The sequence below is a fragment of the Bison bison genome, unplaced genomic scaffold (genome assembly GCF_000754665.1).
Source record: "Bison bison bison isolate TAMUID 2011002044 unplaced genomic scaffold, Bison_UMD1.0 scf7180017864192, whole genome shotgun sequence".
NCBI lineage: Eukaryota > Metazoa > Chordata > Mammalia > Artiodactyla > Bovidae > Bison > Bison bison.
In genome coordinates, this window is record NW_011494764.1 from 3,528,264 (window position 1) to 3,549,021 (window position 20,758).

Sequence of the window (20,758 nt, forward strand, 5' to 3'; positions counted from 1 at the left end):
CTTTAGCTGTGAACAGTCTGCAGAACCAGGTGCATTCAGGAGCAGGCAAAGGAGGGACCCAGGCCTCCAGCTGCTAGGGGAAGCCCTAATTTAAAAAAAATTTGGTTAAAAAACATGTGTCATAATGTTCATTGTTGTAACCATTTTTAAATGTATAGTTCAGTGGTGTTAAGTATATTCATATTGTTATGACACAGATCTCCAGAGCTTTTTCATTTTGTAAATCTGAAACTGCTACTGTAACTACCATTCTACTGTCTGTCTCTATGAATTTTACTACTCTGGGTCCTTCCTATGGGCTTCCTAGGTAGCTCAGTGGTATAGAATCTGCCTGCCAATGCAGGAGATGTGGGTTTGATCTCTGGGTTGGGAAGATCCCCTGAAGAATGGAATGGCAACCCACTCCAGTATTCTTGCCTGGAAAATCCCATGGACAGAGAAGCCTGGCAGGCTACAGTCCATGGGATCGCAAAGAATCAGACACGACTAAGTGACTGAGCACAGCAGCACGGGTCCTTCATATAACTCATTCATTCAAGTATATAGAATCCGCCTTTCTGTCACTGGTTTATTTCACTTAGCATAAGAATGAATACCATTCCATTATGTGTATGTGCAACATTTTATTTATTCTTTCATCTGTCAATGGACACTTTGGTTGCTTCCACTTTTGACTGTTGAGAATAATACTGCCATGAACAAGGCTGTACAAATATCTCTTTGAGGTTCTGCTTCTAATTATTTTGGGTTTATTTCCAGAATTGGGATTGCTGGATCATATGGTAATATATTTTCACATTTCTGAGGAACTGTCATACTGATTTCCACAGTGGCTGCACCATTTTAGTCTTCACTATTAGAACCTCTGTGTTTTCTTTTCTTAGTTGTCTCTCAGCACATCCATGAGGTGTTATCATCCTTGTTTGACAGAAGCGATTGCTGAGGCTAGACTTGCCCAGACCCAGCCCTCTCTAGTAACCTGGTGGCAGAGCAGCAGGGTCTGAAGCTCCCAGGGTCAGGGTCCTTTCCTCTGAATGTTGGGGCTTAGAGGACTTTCCCGACCTCCAGCTGGGGTCCCAAACCACAGTACTGCTTGGTCTGGGGAACAAGTATGGATGAGATGGGCCCAATGGCCCTGGGGACTTGTAGGGAGGCCGAGAATTTCCTCAGGGGTGTAAGCATGCAGGCCCAGCACAGCCAGGACTGTTTCTTCAGGAGAAACAGAAGGTCCAGAGTCTTATGAACAATTCCCTGATTTTACTAAAATATGTCTAACCTGAGGCTTCTAGTGTGATGTTTGACTTGGTTCACGCTTCTCTTCACTTAAGAGAAGGGAAACTGAGGCCCAGAGAAGGGAGGGAACAGCCCAAGTCTCCTTCCTCCAGGCCACCACACTTATGGGGCAGAATCATGTTTTCAAGGGGCCACAGAGATGTCCGGTGCCCACTCACCCGCCATCCACCACAGGTTCTTCAAGTTTCCCCCAGATGCTGACCCGGTGGAATCCTGGTGGCACCACGTGTCACTGAAACCAGCCTCTCCCCAGTGTTGTGTCTGGGGAGAGGGGTAGGGGTTGGTTGCTGGTTTCAACCACAAGCTAACTCTTACTATTATAACAACCCAAAGGACACTTTTAACAGATGAGAACACTGAGGCTAAGAGACCACGGTTAGTGAGTGGCAGCAGCAGGCAGTTGAGCCCAGGTATGCTCTGATTTGAGTTCTTGCCACATTTCTCTCTGTCCCAGGATCTCCATCCATGTGCAGGAGACAGATACCCCTGGGGAGCTACTTGTGACACGAGGGGGCAGCCTCAGAACCTCACCCCCTGCAGAGACTCCAGCAGCTGTGCCTCCAGGTGAGCAGGACCCACCTGGGCCCAGGTGCTGCCCCCAGGCCCCTGGGACTGAGTCAGGAAAACCTATCCTCAGAGGAGCCAGTGTGCGGAAGCGGAGCTGCGACGAGGGAGCAAAGGCCAAAGAGAAGCAAGGACCTGGGTCCGAGCTGACCATGGCACCAAGCAGGGCCAGGAGGGACAAGGGAGCTGATTCCGGGGCCTCAGGCCCACAGCAGGACATGAACCCAGGAGCGGGGAACCCTGACCCTGGGAAGGACTGCACAGCTGGGGGTGTGGGCAGTGCCGAAGCAGGAAGCAGGACACCCCCAGGAGCTGAGGCGAGCAGCCTAGTATTAGGTAAGTGAGGCCGTTGCTGTGTGCCCCAAGGTGAGTGAGTCTGAAAGACCTTCTCTGGGGGGGGGCTCCCTGAAGCTTCCAGGTAGAGATAATGTGGGGATAATGTCTGGGAGACCAGGACTCAGAAGAGCCTGCCAGCACATCCCAGAGCTGGGGACCAGGGCATAGAGATGCATCAGGTTGGCTGTAGCCATGGGAGAAAAGGAAACATGGGGGACTCAACTGGGTGGATTTCTCAAAGCCACCTGCCTGCCTAATAGAACTGGCATCATTCTGGATTGAGATAGGGAAGGCTCCTTCCTCCATTACCTGATGTCTATAACCTACTATTAGCCATTTGCAGCCAGTGGGCTGACTCATCCAGGATCAGGAAGGGGCTGCTGATCTGCTTTCTGTCACAGTGGTGGTGGTAGGTGTCCTTGTGTTCCTGTGACCCAAAAGGCGTTGAGTCTTTCAGCCCTTAGGGCCACACCCTCATGGGAGCCCTCATCCCATGTGGCTGCAGGAAGGCCACCCTTTGCCAATTCCCTGTCCCAGAATTTCTGGAGGCCCTGAGGAAGGGCTGAGTGTTGTGCAGGTCATCCTGGTGCCCCTTGGCTCTTCCAGGCTCTGAAGTTACTCTGATGTCTCTGGTTGCTTCCTTTCCCCTTGTATGACCTGGTCCAGATGTGGACACGGCCTCCCTTAATTCCAGAAACACAGCTGAGAGCAACCTGTGACTTTAGTCTTTTCTGAGACTTGAGATGGTGATCAAGCCAATGTTAGCTGAGGACTCTGTGAGCCAAGCCTCAAGCGTTTGTGGGTGTGTTTACCCTCACAGGGTGGAGTGAGGACACATGAGACACAAGAGAGGCTGAGAAGCACTTGTAAGGCCACAGGGTCTGTGCTGACAGAGCCAGGATCTGACCACTGGTTTCTTGAACCTTGTGTGTAAACCTTGAGAACAGAAGGCAGTTACTTTGCAGTGAAGGAGACTTCAGACTGGAATTCTAAAAGTGGAGTCTCTGCCACACAACCCCCTACAAAAGTTACCCCCTTGTAGTCTAGGGCACAGGCTCACCTTGGCAGACACACACAAAAACGCTCTCAAAGCACATTCAACCTTCTACTTTGGGGAGCAGAAAGCTGCTTGTGAGACAAACTAAGGGAAAATAGCAGTATTTTCCCCTGCTCTGGGTCCAGGGTTGCAGAAATCATGGAACCTTCCCGGGAACACTCTGAATGCTCCCTTGATAAATCCCCAACAAGCCGGCAGAAGCCTTTTTGAACCAAGAGGGGCTAGGTCTGGGGGTCGGGGTGGCAGTGGGGAGTGGGGGGAGCTGAGGGGTAGGGGCTGCATGAAGAAGACTCACGGGCTGCTGTCTCCTGAACAGACGACAGTCCAGCCCCGCCAGCCCCTTTCGAGCACCGGGTGGTGAGTGTCAGGGAGACCTCGACCTCAGCGGGCTACACAGTGTGCCAGCATGAAGTCCTGGGAGGGTAAGCGGGCCTTCTGCCTTGAGGGGGGTGGGGAGGGCAACTGGACAACCGGGCGCTGCTGCTGGTTCTCAGGAACTGACTGATGGAGCCACAGCCAAGAGTGGGATGTCCCGAGAGGTGAGAGCATGAGCCGAGAGCTCGTAAAGAGTGGGTGAGGAGACAGCTGCAGAGAGCAGGAGGGCCCATGTGGTGTGAGTGAGGCTAAGTGGAGGGTACAGGTGGGCCTGGGGCCCATGTCCTGCAGGTGAAATGAGAGCCGACATGAGGTGGGTTAAGAGGAATGACCTCTAGGGTGCAGGACGGCCTGGGTGGTGTGGCTGTGGGGCGCTCCCCTGGGGTGCAGAATGGCCCATACCTATGGGGTGAAGAAGCTCTTCTCCAGGTTCAGGTAGCAGTGTGGGGTGGTGACTATGATACCTCTGGTGGGCAGGGTAATCCCTGTAGCGTATGTGGAGTTGAGGTCGGACCAGAAAGACCAGGGTCCCAGATAGGGCTGGCCCCCACTCACATGCAGGGTATGCCTCTGGGGCTCTGAGCCTGCTGTGTCATCGTGTCTCTCTCTGCAGGGGCCGGTTTGGCCAGGTTCACAGATGCACGGAGAAGGCCACAGGCCTCTCACTGGCGGCCAAGATCATCAAAGTGAAGAGCGCCAAGGACCGGGTGAGGTGTCTGCCCCAGGCCAACGGGTGCCCTGGGCCAAGCTCAGGACTCCTTCACTTCCTTCTAGGCCCCTCTGGGTCCTGCACTGCCTCAGGCCCCTCCACGCTGAGCAGGAAACCTGGCCACCTTTCCTTGGCTCCTACTCTCTAGTCAGCAGTCACCTTGCACCCTGGGGAACAGGGTCCTCCCAGATCTCCAGGGTTCTTTTCGGGGTCTCAGGGATCCTATCTGGGAAATGGGTGGGTCCCTTCTGTTGTAAGAAGCTGGTGTGGGTGGTGAGTTGAGGAAACCTGGTGATGCTGCAGGAAATGAGGATGCAGGGTGTGTGTGTGTGTGTGTGTGTGTGTGTGTGTGTGTCTTGGGAGATGCAACTGACTGCTCTTCCTAACCCATTTCTTGGAAACTCCTCTCCCTGTTGGCTTCACAAGGAGGATGTCAAGAATGAGATTAACATCATGAACCAGCTCAGCCATGTGAACCTGATCCAGCTCTACGACGCCTTTGAGAGCAAGAACAGCTTTACCCTCGTCATGGAGTAGTGAGTGGGAGGCAGGGCCAGGGCTCAGGGTGGGGCTAGGAGCCAAGGTTGCAGCAAAACTCTCCCTTTGCCCTCTCTGTGACACCCAGGGAATGTCATCGCTTCCTCTACCTGACCTCCAACATAAAACACAGAGGACAAGGCCATTTGTCAGAAACCAGTGACCAGTGAGCCTTGCTTGACCTGCAGATATTATTTTGGCCTACACAATTTTTAGTAATTTTGATTTAGTGCTAACAGTTGGAAACTGGGAAAGTTCACATTAAAACCTAGGTGCCTGATTTTTCTTGCAAATATAAAAGATCTAGTAATGCTGGGTCTGCATTCTCAGTTGGAAATGGTATGATGGAGCTTGTGGTAACTGACCTTTGTAGACAGGGCAACCCATTTCCCATTTGCTACAGTCCCCACCAGTTTCAACTACCCGTAGTGCTGAGGCCAGGGGCTCAGGGGACATTTATTAGCGTGCTTGTGTTGCTGTTTTCCTTCTGGTGCAACTGAGGAGAGGGCAACCTTTGTCATGTCATGCCTCTATAAAAAATGGAAAAACAAAAGTTAGACTAAAGGCTGTGTATTCCAAGAAAACTTTTGTCTCACATCTGGTCTGGTTTGTCCACTTAGATTCTTGCCATGTAGGCACTAATTGGCCCCTGTAGGCCAATGAGTTTATAACCTGGGTCTGGACTATTGACAGTGAGTATCCAGAGTGAGCCTGGGTGATCAGTACTGCAGACAAGCCCCAGTCTCCCATTTGGCCCATCACTTCCTTTTTATCACCCACACTCTGAGCTGGGAATAGACCAGAGCAAAGGTTCCCCCGCCTGCCCCCCCGTAAGACCCCAGATGGGAGTGGTGCCCTCGTCTCACCTGGTGATGAGTAGACCAGTCCTCTGAGAGCCTTGCTCAGTCAGTGTCTGCCTCCCCTTTGGCCCTGGCAGCGTGGATGGCGGTGAGCTCTTTGACCGGATCACAGAAGAGAAGTACCACCTGACTGAGCTGGATGTGGTCCTGTTCACCAAGCAGATCTGCGAGGGTGTGCATTACCTCCATCAGCATTACGTCCTGCACTTGGACCTCAAGGTCAGGCTCCGCCCTGGGCATGCGGCGGGTGGGTGCCCGTGTTCCTGAGCCTCTGCGGCTCTCTCATCTTTGAGAGCTCTGTCATCACACGGTCCTGGCTTCCTTTCCTGGCTCTACCATGGCCTAGTTCTGGAGTCTAGGGCAGGCCAAGTCTCATAGCCTCGTTTCTCCATCTGTGAGATGTGGAAAATAGCTACCTCATTAAGTGTTCTTTAAAGATCAAATGAAACAACTTTTTTTTTCCTATAAAAAAACTCAAAAATTAGTTTTAAAAAAATTAAAATAGAAACACATGCATGTAGTAACAAATATAGACAATATAGAAATATTTAAAATGCACAGTGAAAGTTCTTCTCACCCAGCCTCTGTGCTGAGAGGTCTTCTGTATTAGCACATTGGCATGAAAAACACTCACAAAGGGGAGCTTACTGTACATTCCATTTTTAAACTTGCCTTTTTAAGTATAGTGTGGACATCGTGTCTGATTCTTTTTAAGGGCCATCATATAGTCCATTGAATGAATGCATTGCAGCTTCTTTTGTCTACTTGATGAAAAGTAAGCATGTGGTGGCCATTCTTTTCTTTCTTTTTGATACATAGTTTATTTCTCAGTTGTCTGTTATGTTCCATTGATCTGTTTGTTTATTTTTATGCTGATATCACACTATTTTGATTAGTATAGCTTTGTAACAGTTTGAAATCAGGAAGTGTGGTGCCTCCAATTTTGTTTTTCTTCCCTGACTGCTTTGGCTATTTGGAGTCTTTTGTAGTCGGAGAAGGCAATGGCACCCCATTCCATTCCTCTTGCCTGGAAAATCCCATGGACGGAGGAGCCTGGTGGGCTGCAGTCCACGGGGTCGCTAAGAGTCGGACACGACTGAGCGACTTCACTTTCACTTTTCACTTTCATGCATTGGAGAAGGAAATGGCAACCCACTCCAGTGTTCTTGCCTGGAGAATCCCAGGGACGGGGGAGACTGGTGGGCTGCCGTCTATGGGGTCACACAGAGTCGGACACGACTGAAGTGACTTAGCAGCAGTAGTTCCATACAGATTTTAGATTGTTCCCTATATTTCTGTGAAAATTGCCACTGAAATTTTGATAGGGATTGCCTTAAATTTGTAGATTGCTTTGGGTAGTAAGGACATTTAATAGTAAGGACATTTTAATATTAATCCTTCCAACGAAGAGCGCAGGATATCTTTCCATTTATTTGTCTTCTTTAATTTCTTTCATCAACGTCTTACAGTTTTTAGTATATAGATCTTTCACTAACTTGTTAAATTTATTCCTAAGTATTTTTTTGATCAACTGTAAGTAAGACTGTTTTCTTAATTTCTCTTTCCTAATAGTTTCTTTTTAGTGTATAGATATGCAACTGATTTTTTGTATATTGCTTTTGTATTCTGAAAATATACTGAATTTGTTTTTAAGTTCTAACAGTATTTTGGTGAAGACTTAATATCGTATCATCTGCAAATAGTGACAGTTTTACTTCTTTCTGAGTTGGATGCTTTTTATTTCTTTTTATCACTTCATTACTCTGTCTATGACTTCCAATACTCTGTTGAATAAAAGTAGTGAGAGTGAGCATCCTTGTCTTGTTCCTGATCTTAGAGGAAAAGCTTCCAGCTTTTTACCATTGAGAATATTATCTACGGACTTGTCATATATGATCTTTATTACGTTAAGGTATGTTCCCTCTGTACCTAGTTTGTTGAGAGTTTTTATCATGAAATGGATATTGAATTTTTTTAGGTGTTTTTACTGTATCTATTGAGATGATAGTATGATTTTTATTTTTCATTTTGTTAATGTGCTGTATCACACTGATTGGTTTGCATACATTAAACCATCTTTGCATCCCTAGAATGAATATCATTTGATCGTGGTGTATAATCTTTTTATGTATTGTTGAACTTGATTTGCTAATATTTTGTTGAGGATTTATACATCTATTCTTATCAGGTATATTGGCCTGTAATTTCCTTTTCTTGTAATATCCTTGTCTGATTTTGGTATCAGGGTAGGACTTATAAAATGAGTTTAGAAGTATTCCCTCCTCTTATATTTTTTGGTAGAGTTTGAGAAAGATTGATACCAATTTTTTAGTGACTGGTAAAATTCACCAGTGAAGCCATTTGGTTCTTGACTTTTGTTTTTTGGGATATTTTTGATTACTAGTAATTAGTCGGTTCAGATTTCCTATTTCTTCATGATTTGGTCTTATCTAGTTGTTACAATTCTAGGAATTAATTCATTTCCTCTAGGTTGTCCAGTTTGTTGGCAATAAATTCCTCTTTTTCTCTCTCTTTTTTGGTGAGTCTGAGAAGTGAAAAATGAAAATGTTAGTTGCTCAGTCGTGTCTGACTCTTTGCGATCCCATGGACTGTAGCCCACCTGGCTACTCTGTCCATGGACAAGAATACTCTCTCCAGGCAAGAATACTGGAGTGGGTAGCCATTGCCTTCTCCAGGACATCTCCCCAACCCAGGGATCAAACCCGGGTCTCCTGCATGCAGATTCTTTACCATCTGAGTCATTTTATCTGTAAAGTTTGTTTCCAGTTTTATCAAGATATACTTGACAGGTAACATTGTTTTTGTTTAAGGTATAAACATAATTGTTGATATATTACACACTGCAAAATGATTCCACTTAAGTTTAGTTAGTTATACCACCTCACATAGTTACAGTTTCTTTTCTTGTGATAAGAACTCTCAAGATCTCCTCACTTAACAGCTTTCATATATATAATACTGCATTGTTAACTACAGTCAGCATGCAGTACATTATATCCTCAGGACTTTTATTTTATAGCTGGAAGTTTGTACCTTTGGACCACCTTCACCAGTTTCCCGAAACCCTCCCCCTCCCCACCTCTGGCAACCACTAATTTGTTCTCTAAACAAACCACTAATTTGTTCGTATGAGTTCTGGGTGATTTTTTTAATAGATTCTACTTATAACTGAGATCATACAGTAAGTGTTTTTCTATGTCTGATTTATTTCACTCTGCATAATATTGTCAAATTCCATGTTGTTGCAAATGGCAGAATTTCTTTCTTTTTTATGGCTGAGTAATATTCTGTTGTGTATATATAACACATTAAAAAATTATTCATCTGTTGATGGACACTTGACTATTGTAAATAATGCTGCAGTGAATATGGGGGTGCAGATATCTCTTCAAGGTAGTGATTTGGGTTTGGGATATATACCCAGAAGTGGAATTGCTAGATTGCATGATAGTCCTATTTTTAATTTTTTGAGGCAACACCACACTGTTTTGCACAGTGGCTGCGCCAGTTTGCACTCCCAGCAACAGTACACAGAGGTTACCTTTTCTCCACACCCTCAGTGACACTTGTTAGCTCTTGTTTTTTGGATGGCATTCGTCTTAACAGGAATAAAATGATATCTCATTGTGGTTTCGATTTGCATGGTGGCCATTTCTGTGGTTTTTCACTCCACTGGGGCAACAGGAGAATTTTTCTCTATAACCTCTGTCGGGAATCTCAGTGGCTCTCTACAGAAGATGGGAAGTGGGTTGGTTGGACCTACATGTTTGCACACTGCTCCTTCTGACCATCTTTCTGGATTGACATCAGACTGTAACACTGTGGTACTGTGAAAAATGGTAGAGATCGTGAGGAATCGGCCTCAAACTTCCCTGCTCACTGGAGCTAATTCCAGAGCTTCTGGACCAGCTTTCTGTGGCTTGAGCAGTTAAGAGAACTGCTCAGAAAGAGCAGTTAAGAGAACCAGTTAAACAGAACCTGATTCTGTTCTGTGATTCAGGATCAACGAACAGCCTTTGGGACAATACCTGTGACACTACAGCAGGAGACAGTCATTGCCAAGGTCTGTTTCCCAGCCAGGAGCAGAGCTTGTGTTAGTCCAGCCTCTTCCTGACCAGGAGATCTTACATAAGTTCCTTGATCTTGTTGATTGGTCTTGCGTAAGCTCATCAATTGAAAAGTGGAGATTAATAATATCTACCTCCTAGGAATGTTGGTTGAAATAAAATATGAAATATTTAAATACTTCACTTGAAACATAACTAGTGTGACCGAGGAACTAAAGTTTAAATTTTGTTAGTTTTTAATTAAATAAAAAGCTGATATGATTAAATTATTAAAAACCATAAAGTATATTTAGAATCTGGTGGCTCAGAGGCTAAAGCATCTGCCTGCAGTGCAGGAGACCCGGCTTCAATTCCTGGGTTGGGAAGATCCCCTGGAGAAGGAAATGGCAACCCACTCCAGTATTCTTGCCTGGAGAATCCCATGGACAGAGGAGCCTGGCGGGCTACGGTCCATGGGGTCGCAAAGAGTCAGACACAACTGAGCGACTTCACTTACTTAGATATTTAGAACAACTTCAACATGTTAATTTGCTTTTCAAAAACTATCAATTTCATGCAATCTAAATACAAATAAAAGGTTTCCCAGGTGGCTCAGTGGTAAAGAATCCGCCAATTCATGAGATCTAAATATATCTAAAGTACTTCTGATGAAACTTTAGTGTCTGAATTGAGATGTGCTATAAATGTAAAATGCACACTGGACTTCAAAGGCAATATAATAAAAATAATCGAAAATATCTCATAAATATTTTTATTTGGGTAACCTATTAAAATGATTTTGATATATTTCGCTAAATAAAATTATTATCAAGATTAAGTTTTAGAAAATACTTTGAGATGAATGAAAATGAGAACACAACATGCTAAAACTTTCGGGGTTCATCTAAACTAGAAATGAAACTTGTAGCTGCGAACCCTTATGTGTTCAAAAGATTTAATAATCTAACGTTCCACCTTAAGAAGCTAGAAAAAGAAAAGCAAGTTAAACTCAAAGCAAGTAGAAAGAGGGAAATACGAAAGATTAGAGCAGAAGTAATTGAAACAGAAAACAGAGAAACAGTAGAGAAAATCAGTGAAAAGAAGTTGGTTCTTTGAAAAGATGAATCAGTTGACAAATCCTTAGCTATCTTGAACTAGAGAGAAAGAGAGAAGACTCAATTACTAAAATGAATGAAATGAAAAAATAAAATAAAATAAATGGAATGAAAGAGGGGACATCACTACCAGCCTTACCAAAATTAAAAAAAGATTATAAGAGAATATTATGAAAACTTATATGCCAGTAGATTAGATAATATAGATAAAATGGAAATTCCCTAAAAGGCACAAACATCTGAAAACTGGCTCAAAAAGGAACAGAAAATCTGAATAGACTTATAATAAGTAAAACAGTCAAACTAGTATAAAAACTACCCATAAAAAAATCCTAGGCCCATATGGCTATCAAATGTCTAAAGAGTTAATACCAATCTTTCACAAAATGTTTAAAATTAGAAGAGAAAGAAACATTTTCTCACTCATTTTAGAAGACCAAACTTATCCTCATCCCCAAACCAGGCAGACCTCACTTCCTATGATGAAACTACAGTACAATATCCCTTATGAATATAGATGTAAATATTCTCAATAAAATATTACTAAACTGAGTATAGCAACATATAAAAAGGATTATACACATCACAAACTGGGATTTGTTCCAATAAAGCAAAGTTGGTTTAACATAAGAAAATCAATCAATGTAATATGTCATATTAAAAGAATAAAGGATGATATCACCTGATCATTTTAGTAGCTGCAGAAAAAGCACGTCACAAAATTGAACACCTTTTCTTGATGAAAACACTAAGCAAATTAAATATAGAACTTCCTTAGCTTGATAAAGGCCACCTATGAAAATCCCCCAGGTAATAATAAACTTAATGGTAAAAGGTTGAATGCTTTCCTTTTAAGATCAGGAACTAGACAAGGATGTTTATTATTGCCATTTCTATTAAACATTATACTTGTGGTTCTAACCAGGGCAATTGGGCAAGAAAATAAATAAAAGGTATCCAGATTGGAGAGGAAGAAGTAAGATTCTATTCACAGATGACTTGATTTTGTATATCGCAAATCCTAAGGAGGGTAAAGAGAAACTATTAGAACTAATAAATGAGTTCAGCAATGTTGCAGGATCTAAGATGTAAAAATCAATTGTATTTCCATACATTAGCAATCAACATTCTATAAATAAAATTAAGAAAATCATTTCACTTACAGTAACATTGGAAAGAATAAAGTACTTAGAAATGAATTTAACCAAAGATGTATAAACTTTATATTCTGAAAACTATGAAACATTGTTAAAAGAAGTTAAAGATGACATAAGTAAATGGAAAGACATCCCATAGGTCAGAAAACTTAATGTTATTAAGACGACAATACTCTCCAAAATGGTCTATATGTTCAATGTAGTCTTGTCAGACTCATAGCTGACTTTTTTGCAGAAATTAATAATCTAAAATTCAGATGGAAATTTTTGGGACCCAGGAGAGCAAAAACAATCTTGAAAAAGAGGAACAACAAAAAAAAAGAAGATGAACAAAGTTGGAGGACACACATTTCCTGACTTAAAAATCTACTACTAAGCTACGTAAATAAAAAATGTGTTATGATGTAAGGATGGGCAGACATATCAATGTGATGCAATTAAGAGTCTAGACTTAAACCCTTTTATTTGTGGTCAATAGATTTTTGAGAACAGTGCCATGACAGTTCAGTGGGGAAAGAGTAGTCTTTGCAATAAATGATGCTGGGACACCATGCTTGAGATCCACATAAAAGTTGAAGCCCCACCTCATTCTATAAATAAAAGTTCACTCAAATGGTCATAGACCTAAATGTCAGAGCTAAAACTATAAAATTGTTAGAAGATAGTGTAGGAGTAAATTATATCTGACTCAAAAAGCACAAGATAGAAAAGTTGATAAATGTAGATTTCATCAAAATTAAAAAATCTTTATGCTTCAAAGGACACCATCATGAAAATGAAATGACAGCCCACAGATGGGAGAAAATATTTTCAAATCATTTATCTGATAAAGGACTTGTACCTAGGGTGTATAAAGAACACTTACAACTCAATGAGAAAGATAAATTTGAATAAACATTTGTCTAATGAGGATTTTTAAATGGCCAGTAAGCATATGAAAAGATTTTTAACATCATTAGTCAAGAGAGAAATGTAAATCAAAACTACAATGAGATACTATTTCCGATCCATTGGATTAACTAAAATAAAAAGTAAAAATGGCAGACAAGTGTTGGCTAGGATTTAGAGAAACTGGAACTCTCAGACATTGCTGGTGGGATTGTAAAGTTATGCATCCACTTTAGAAAACAATTTGGTAGTTTCTATAATGTTAAACATGGAGTTATCATACGACCAGCAATTTCACTTCTAGGTATATTCTCAAGAATTGAAAACACAAGTCAACACAAAAACTTGCACACAAATGTCCTTAGCAGCATTATGCATAAATAGCCAAAAAGTAGGAACAACACCAATGTTTACTATCTGATGAACAGGTAAACAAAATGTGGTAGGTATATTGTCCTTATAATGATTATTATTCAGCCATGAAAAGGAATCAAGTATCCATATATGGATGAACCCTGAAGAAATTATGCTGAGTGAAAGAAGTCAGATGCAAAAGGTCACATATGTATTTATGATTCCATTTATATGAAATTCCCAGACCAGGCAAATCTACAGAGATAGAAAATACATAGGAGTTGTAAGTAAGGAGGATGGAGAATGACTGCTGATGAGTATGTTTTTTTTTCCTGAAGTAATGAAAATGTTCTAAAACTAGAGTGGTAAACTATCTACTGAAAAACCACTGAATTGTATACTTTAAAATGGTAATTTTATGATCATATCTTTATTATTTATATTTCAATAATGCTTTTATGAAAATTAAGTTCACCTATTTCTTTTTACCTTTTTAATGTGGCTATTAGAATTTTTTGAATTATGTATGTAGCTCACATTATATTTCTATTGGACAGTGTTATTCTAAGTCTTATAAAGAAGGCCTGAAGATTTTTAATCATCATTTTTCTGAACCTATCTGAGGAGTTTCACAACCCCTTTGTAACATAAGTAGCAATAAAATCTTCTATTGGGAGAAATAGTGCCTGATATATTTGCTTCACAAGCTGTAAAATCTTTAATGCATTATTATATCATTTGATCTTTACACCTTCCCAGGAGGAAGGCAGGAAGAGGTTATTATTCTCATTTTACAGATGGAGACACCGAGATTTCTGGAATGGGAAAGTACTCATCTAGGGCTACAGACCCTGGTAATGGACCCCTGGACTGCAGGCCCTGACCTCAGGTCTCCAGGTCCTTTGTTCTATAAGCCTTCCATCTGCCCTCAACCCCTCCCCACCTTCGAATTTGTCTGCCACAAGCAGCAAGAATTATTCCAGTCTTCCTCAGGGCCTCCAAGCTGATATGAAAGACTTAAGAGAAGCATGTCAAGTCCATTATCTCCATTCCGTGGGTCACAGCTGTCACCGCAAAATGGCAGGATGGCATTTGGCAGTTCTGATCTCCTTGACCAGACTACTGCAGATTTGGTCCCACACTTGAGATTCTGATTTAACTGGTCAGGACTGGGGCCTGGGTGTTAAGACTTTCGAGGGCTCCCCTGATGATGCTAGTATGCAGCCAAGGTTTGGAATCACCACCCCAAGCCAATGGTCTCAAACAAGCAGCTCATGGGCCCAGTCTACATCCCAGATATGTTGTGTTTGATTCCCACACATGATAAGTATGTGTTTAAATTGGATTCAGTTGTCAACATTTAAAAGCATGGAGTTTTTAATTAAACTTGAATTTCTGGGATCCCTTGAGAACTGAGGAACTCTAGTGACTGGACCTACATTTCTGTGTGGTGGCCAGTGGCTGGAGCTGAGCAGTGGCTGCCCTTTTATACACGGCAGGAGTTCTCCGGGTTCTCATGGTTCACAGCACTCCTTATTGTCTCACACTAGCCCGCATCATTTATTTTCACTATCCATCCATCCCTGAAGGGCTGCCCTGTAGGGCTTTCCCTTGGAGGCTTGGAAACTGAGGCCTATTGACAAATAAGTGGGGGAGCTCAGACCTTCCTAGTTGTTGATTAAGCTAAGCAAACTTCTTTTTCTTTCCCAGCCTGAGAACATACTGTGTGTCAATCAGACAGGACACCAAATTAAGATCATTGACTTTGGGCTGGCCAGAAGGTAAGGGAGTTGTATTTTGGTACTTTAACAGAACTGCTTGGGGACTCTTGATAGCTCTCTTGGATATGGTTACCCACAACTCAGCCAGTTTTTGAATTTTGAAGACTAATATGAGCAAGCTGTCTTATAAGGTTGGTGGCCTTCACAAAAACTGTGTAGACAGGCCTTGTTACTACCACAGGGGGCAGCTTTATGCTGCAGGCTCCGTTTCTCCTTAAAAGGCTGTAGAGTTCTAGGTTCATCCACCTCACTAGAACTGACTCAAATGTTACTTTTTATAGTACTCTTGCCTGGAAAATCCCATGGATGGAGGAGCCTGGGAGGCTGCAGTCCATGGGGTCGCTGATGGTCGGACACGACTGAGCGACTTCACTTTCACTTTTCACTTTCATGCATTGGAGAAGGAAATGGCCACCCACTCCAGTGTTCTTGCCTGGAGAATCCCAGGGATGGGGGAGCCTGGTGGGCTGCCGTCTATGGGGTCGCACAGAGTCGGACATGACTGAAGTGACTTAGCAGCAGTAGGAGCAGCATGATTGAGTAATGTTCCATTACTTAGCAACTGAACAACAACAAAATATTCCATTGTGTATACATACCACAGCTTCCTTATCCATTCATCTGTCGATGGACATCTAGGTCACTTCCATGTCCTGGCTAGTGTAAATAGTGCTGCAATGAACATTGGGGTACATGAATCTTTTTGAACTGTGGTTTTCTCAGGGTATATGCCCAGTAGTGGGATTGCTGGGTCATATGGTGGTTTTATTCCCAGTTTTTTTTAAGGAATTTCCATAGTGTTCTCCATTGTGGCTGTATCAATTTACATTCCCATCAGCAGTACAAGAAGGTTCCCTTTTCTTCACATCCTCTCCAGCATGTATTGTTTTTTGATGATGGCCATTCTGAGCAGTGTGAGAGCCTGTTCTACAAAGTGAAATAGGTCAGAAGGAGAAAAATGAATATTGTATATTAACACAAATATATGGAATATAGAAAAATGGTAGTGATGATTTGCAAGGCAGTAATAGAGACACAGACATAAAGAACAGACTTGTGGGCACAACAGGGAAAGGAGAAGGTGGAACGATTTGAGAATAGCATGAAACACATATATTACCACATACAAAATAGATAGCTAGTGGGAAGTTGCTATAGAACACAGGGAGCTCAACCCAGTGCTCTGGGACAACCCAGAGGGCTGGGATAGTGTGGTGGGAGGGAGATTCAACAGGGAGAGGACATATGTGTATACTTACGGCTGATTTACGTTGTTATATGGCAGAAACCAACACAACACTGTAATTATCCTCCAACTAAAAATAAAATTTAAGAAAAGAATTAACTATACTTCCATCCACTTGTGTGAGCAGAGGGGAGTGTTAGTTAAAGGAGGTCACTGAATGGGGTGCTGGGCAGCTCATTTCTATTCACTCCCCAGGTCTCCTGGGGCCAGGATGTGTGATACATTCATTAGCAACTCTGCCTTCCAGAAAATGGCGAGGTTAGACAGGAAAGTGTGTGACTGTGCAGGATGGTGCCATGGATAAGAGGTTCTGGGCGCTCAGGACTGGGCTCAGTCTTGGTAAAATGGTGATATAATGCAGTGACTGTTGACCCGGGCAGTTATGAAGTTTAAATGAGATACTACATCGACAGTGCAGAACCATCCTATGAGGGTGGTTAGGTTCCCAAGTTGTAGTGCATACAGTGAACATTATATATAATTAAAGAAAACTTTAAGTCCCTTAGAATGCAAGCCTAGTGAAGTATAGATAGCTTTACTGTTGGATCCTGTCCTGTGTCATGTGTGATAAACACCATGCCTCTGGCACGGCTCTTGTCCATGGCATGCATACCCAATGGGGTGGCTGTAGCAGACCCTTGGCATTGGGGAGGACATCCACCGTCTATAGTGCTTCCCTGGTGGCTCAGATGGTAAAAAATCTGCCTGCACAACAAAATTTTGTAAAGCAATTATCCTTCAATTTAAAAATAAGCAAAAGAGAAAAGTTCAAACCCACCCCCCGCCACACACACACACAAATATCTGCCTGCAATGCAGGAAACCTGGGTTCAATCCCTGGGTCAGGAAGATCCCTTGGAGAAAAGAATGGCAATCCACTCCAGTATTCTTGCCTGGAGAATCCCATGGACAGAGGAGCCTGGTGGGCTACAGTCCATTGGGGTTGCAAAGAGTCAGACATGACTGAGCGACTTTCCACAGTCTATAAAGATGGAAATAAATGTGTGCTCATCCTCCATGCTTCCTCCAGAATTCTGTTTCTACCAGGAAATGACATGTCTCTGAGAATCGCATACTTTCTAGATAGGTCTTCACACCACAGCTGAATAATCAAATCTTGAAATTTTCTCTAATGATCATTTTCCACAAAGAAGTTGTTTTCTCACTTTATGAGCCTTGCAGCATCTTCCACTCTCTCCACAAGGGGAGAAAGGAGACTCTTATCTCCATGGAGGCAGAGCTGCTTGCCTGAGTTCAGCCTCTGGTGTCCAGCACCTGCCTCCCAGAGGTGGCATTCAAGACCACAGTGGTGGTCTTCCTAGGTCACCGCTCCACTGGTTGAAGTGGTCGATGTTATCTCTGTGTAGGTGTGGAAGGTGCATTTTCAGTGCTCCACATGATGGATGGGAGGCCAAGTGTGGGGTTGTTAGAGTAACAGCAGAGGGAAGTTCTTATCATCCCACTCTACCTTCAGGATCTTCATTACACAGTGTATTGTATTTCATTAACAATACCAAGCCCCCAAACCCAAAACCTTAAAAATCACACTCAACCCATAATGTAAAAAAAAAAAAATCACTTAATATTTTTCCAAGTGATGTTGTATAAAATTGGGATGCATCCTGTACACTTGCATATCTTATGCACGGGGGCATGCTTCTCAACCTAGTTTTCACGTCTCTGCCTGCTCCACAAAGAGCCTTTTTAACTATTTCTTTCCTAATCCCCAGGTTCCATCTTCATGATGCCACAGGTGTACTGTGTATCTGTTTATGTCCTGTGGCCCTTTGGAGAGCCACAGGCCATTGTAATAGCTAAGACTTTCTTTGTCCCACCCCCACCAGAACCGGTGTTCCCTCGTGGCTCAGACGGCATAGTCTGCTTGCAATGCGGGAGACCCAGGTTTGATTCTTGGGTCAGGATGATTCCCTGGAGAAGGGCATGGCAACCCACTCTTGCTTGGTGAAATGACAAGGGACCCTGACAGGCTATAGTCCATGGGGTCACAAAGAGTAGGACACAACTGAGCGAACAACTGAGCGACTAACAATTTCAGTTTCACTTTTCCACAAGAACCACTGTTCCCTCACTGCAGGACAGTGTGTTCTTCACTGAGACTGCACACGCTAGCGTGTACGCAGGACCCTCCCAAATGTCAGATGACCAATTGCCAAATGAGGATTTACAGTGACACACTGGATTCAGAGCAAGAAGTAACCACCTGAGGTCCCTGGAGTCTGAGAAGGCTTTTCTGAACAGCCAGGAGAGAGGAATGGACCAAGTTTTGTTACCTGCAGGCGATAGTGCTGGTAAACGTTTAACAACCCGCTGCAGCTGGAGCGGGAGAGGGGACGGGATTGATCTGTAACCTTTGCTAACTTTGGCTGATTTCAAGCTGCCAATATGACATCACTGACTACAGAGCTGAGAAGAGATGTGCACAGCTGGCCTTCACGCACTTGTGACAACTGGCTCCAGCACGACTCTGCGTGGAGGGGAGGCAAGAGGGCTGGTGTGACTCGGGGGCTGAGAATAGGATGTGCTCTGCGTGTGAGCAGGCTGACCTGGGGAAGGCAGGAGCTGCAGGTGGGCCAGTGGGTGCTGAGGGCACGTGCGGAGCACTGGAGAAATGTAAGTGTCAGAAAACATGGTGCTCAGGAAATGGCTCTCGGTGGAGCTGGGCCCCCAGGTTCATGGGTTCTGGCTGTGAGATGAAAGGAAAACATCAAAAACATCCTCAGCAGTCTGGCAAACTGGTCACTCAGCCTAAGGATTGTTTGGCAAATTGGCCTGCTTACTGGGCAGTGTGATTTTAAGAGAAGGGACCTCTGGGGGGGGTACTATGTGTGTTGAGAGAGTATGCCTTATGCTCCAGAATAGTTTAAATGTTTGTAAAGAGGGAGGAAATGACAAAGTTTCCCCCTAACAAGAACTATAGAAAGTACAGTTGTATTTCTGGGTGGAGCTGTGAGAAGGCTGTGAGACTGTGAGTGGAGGTATGGCCCTCAGTAGAGAGGGGCCATACAAATCTTCAGAGGCTCTGACATCCAGCAAGAGGGACCAGTTTTAACAGCAGGCTGGGTAGTAAGAGTCATTAGTGGGTCTAAATAAGAACATATCAAAGGGTTGAGGATGGAGACAAACGGGAAATAGCTTGTTTAAGCTTGGTCTCCAGAATTTTGGGTGCAGGGATGTGCCTCCTGACTCCCAGTCTTGGGCTCAGATTGGAATCTAAGCACATTTAATCAGATCCTTTGTCAGGGCAAGGAGGTGCTTGTCCCAAACCTTATGGACTGTGACTGCATATGTGACCTTATGATTACAGAGGGCCTTGCTCTGGGAATTTGGAAAGGGAATCTTAGATACTTTGACCCAACTTTGGGGTGGATGGATTGGTTAACTATTGCCACAGTATTGTTGTATAACGAGTCGCACCCATATACACTCCTTGCTGTATAACAAGTCACAGTGACTTAAAACAATTATTTTCCTCCGCACATTTTTGAGTCAGCTGGGGAATTAGTTTGATGGACCCAACTTACACTAGCTCATGATAAGGAATCTTGTAAGCCAGTTGTTAAACATAACCATTATTAAAAATTAAATTGTATAAATGTACAATTAAAGAAATTATATTGAAACAAAGATATCACAATATTTATTTTCATCTTTGGTTGTTCTGGGTCTTCGTGGCTGAATGCGGCCTTCCTCTTAGTTGCAGAGAGTTGGGTCCACGGTCTAGTGGCGCTTGGGCTTCTCACTGTGTTGGCTCCTTTTGTTGCAGAGCACCAGCTCTAGGGTGCAGAAGCTTCAGTAACTGCAGCACGTGGGCTCAGGATTGCAGCTTGTGGGACCCAGAGCATGGGCTGAGTAGCTGTGGCATATGGGCTGAGTTGCTGCATGGCATGTGGAATCTTCCCAGACCAGGGATCAAACTGCAGGGTCCCCTGCATGGGTAGGCAGATTCTTATCCACTGTACCACCAGGGAAGTCCAAGATATTACATGCTTGTAATATTATTAATAATTTCTAATTATTTTACTACATTTCACTATTATTTATGCTCATGAGGTTATTTATGCCTATTGTTATTATTGTGTGCTATGGCCTATCTCTTCTCAACTCTATTCAGTGACATCCTGATAGAACTTTAAAATCAGGCATGGTGAAATCAATATTTACACCATTGGCAGATGCTAAAAATCAGGATTTAAAAAAAAAAATCAGATGGCTGGTTGTTAAACTTTTACCCACACACCACTGGTAGGGAGTTTCTGATCTAGGCTGAGTTGAACTGGGCTTGGATGCAGGTCAGTGAGGACAGGTCTTTTCCAGGTGTCTCTCATTCTCTTCCCATGGTGATGGCTGAGGAGCAGGAGGGCACAGTCCTACAGCCTAGCTTGGAATTGGCCCACTATC

At 43.3% G+C, this 20,758-nt stretch overlaps 1 protein-coding gene across 1 annotated transcript in view; it reads left to right on the plus strand.

Moving 5' to 3' along the window:
- Positions 1-20,758, plus strand: part of MYLK3 (myosin light chain kinase 3) — a 57,742-nt gene that overhangs the window by 24,966 nt on the left and 12,018 nt on the right. The window contains exons 5-10 of the mRNA XM_010843908.1: positions 1,748-2,193; positions 3,567-3,672; positions 4,239-4,332; positions 4,761-4,870; positions 5,809-5,950; positions 15,023-15,093. Of these exons, the coding sequence (XP_010842210.1) occupies positions 1,748-2,193; positions 3,567-3,672; positions 4,239-4,332; positions 4,761-4,870; positions 5,809-5,950; positions 15,023-15,093 (969 nt within the window). The remainder of the gene's footprint in view (positions 1-1,747; positions 2,194-3,566; positions 3,673-4,238; positions 4,333-4,760; positions 4,871-5,808; positions 5,951-15,022; positions 15,094-20,758) is intronic.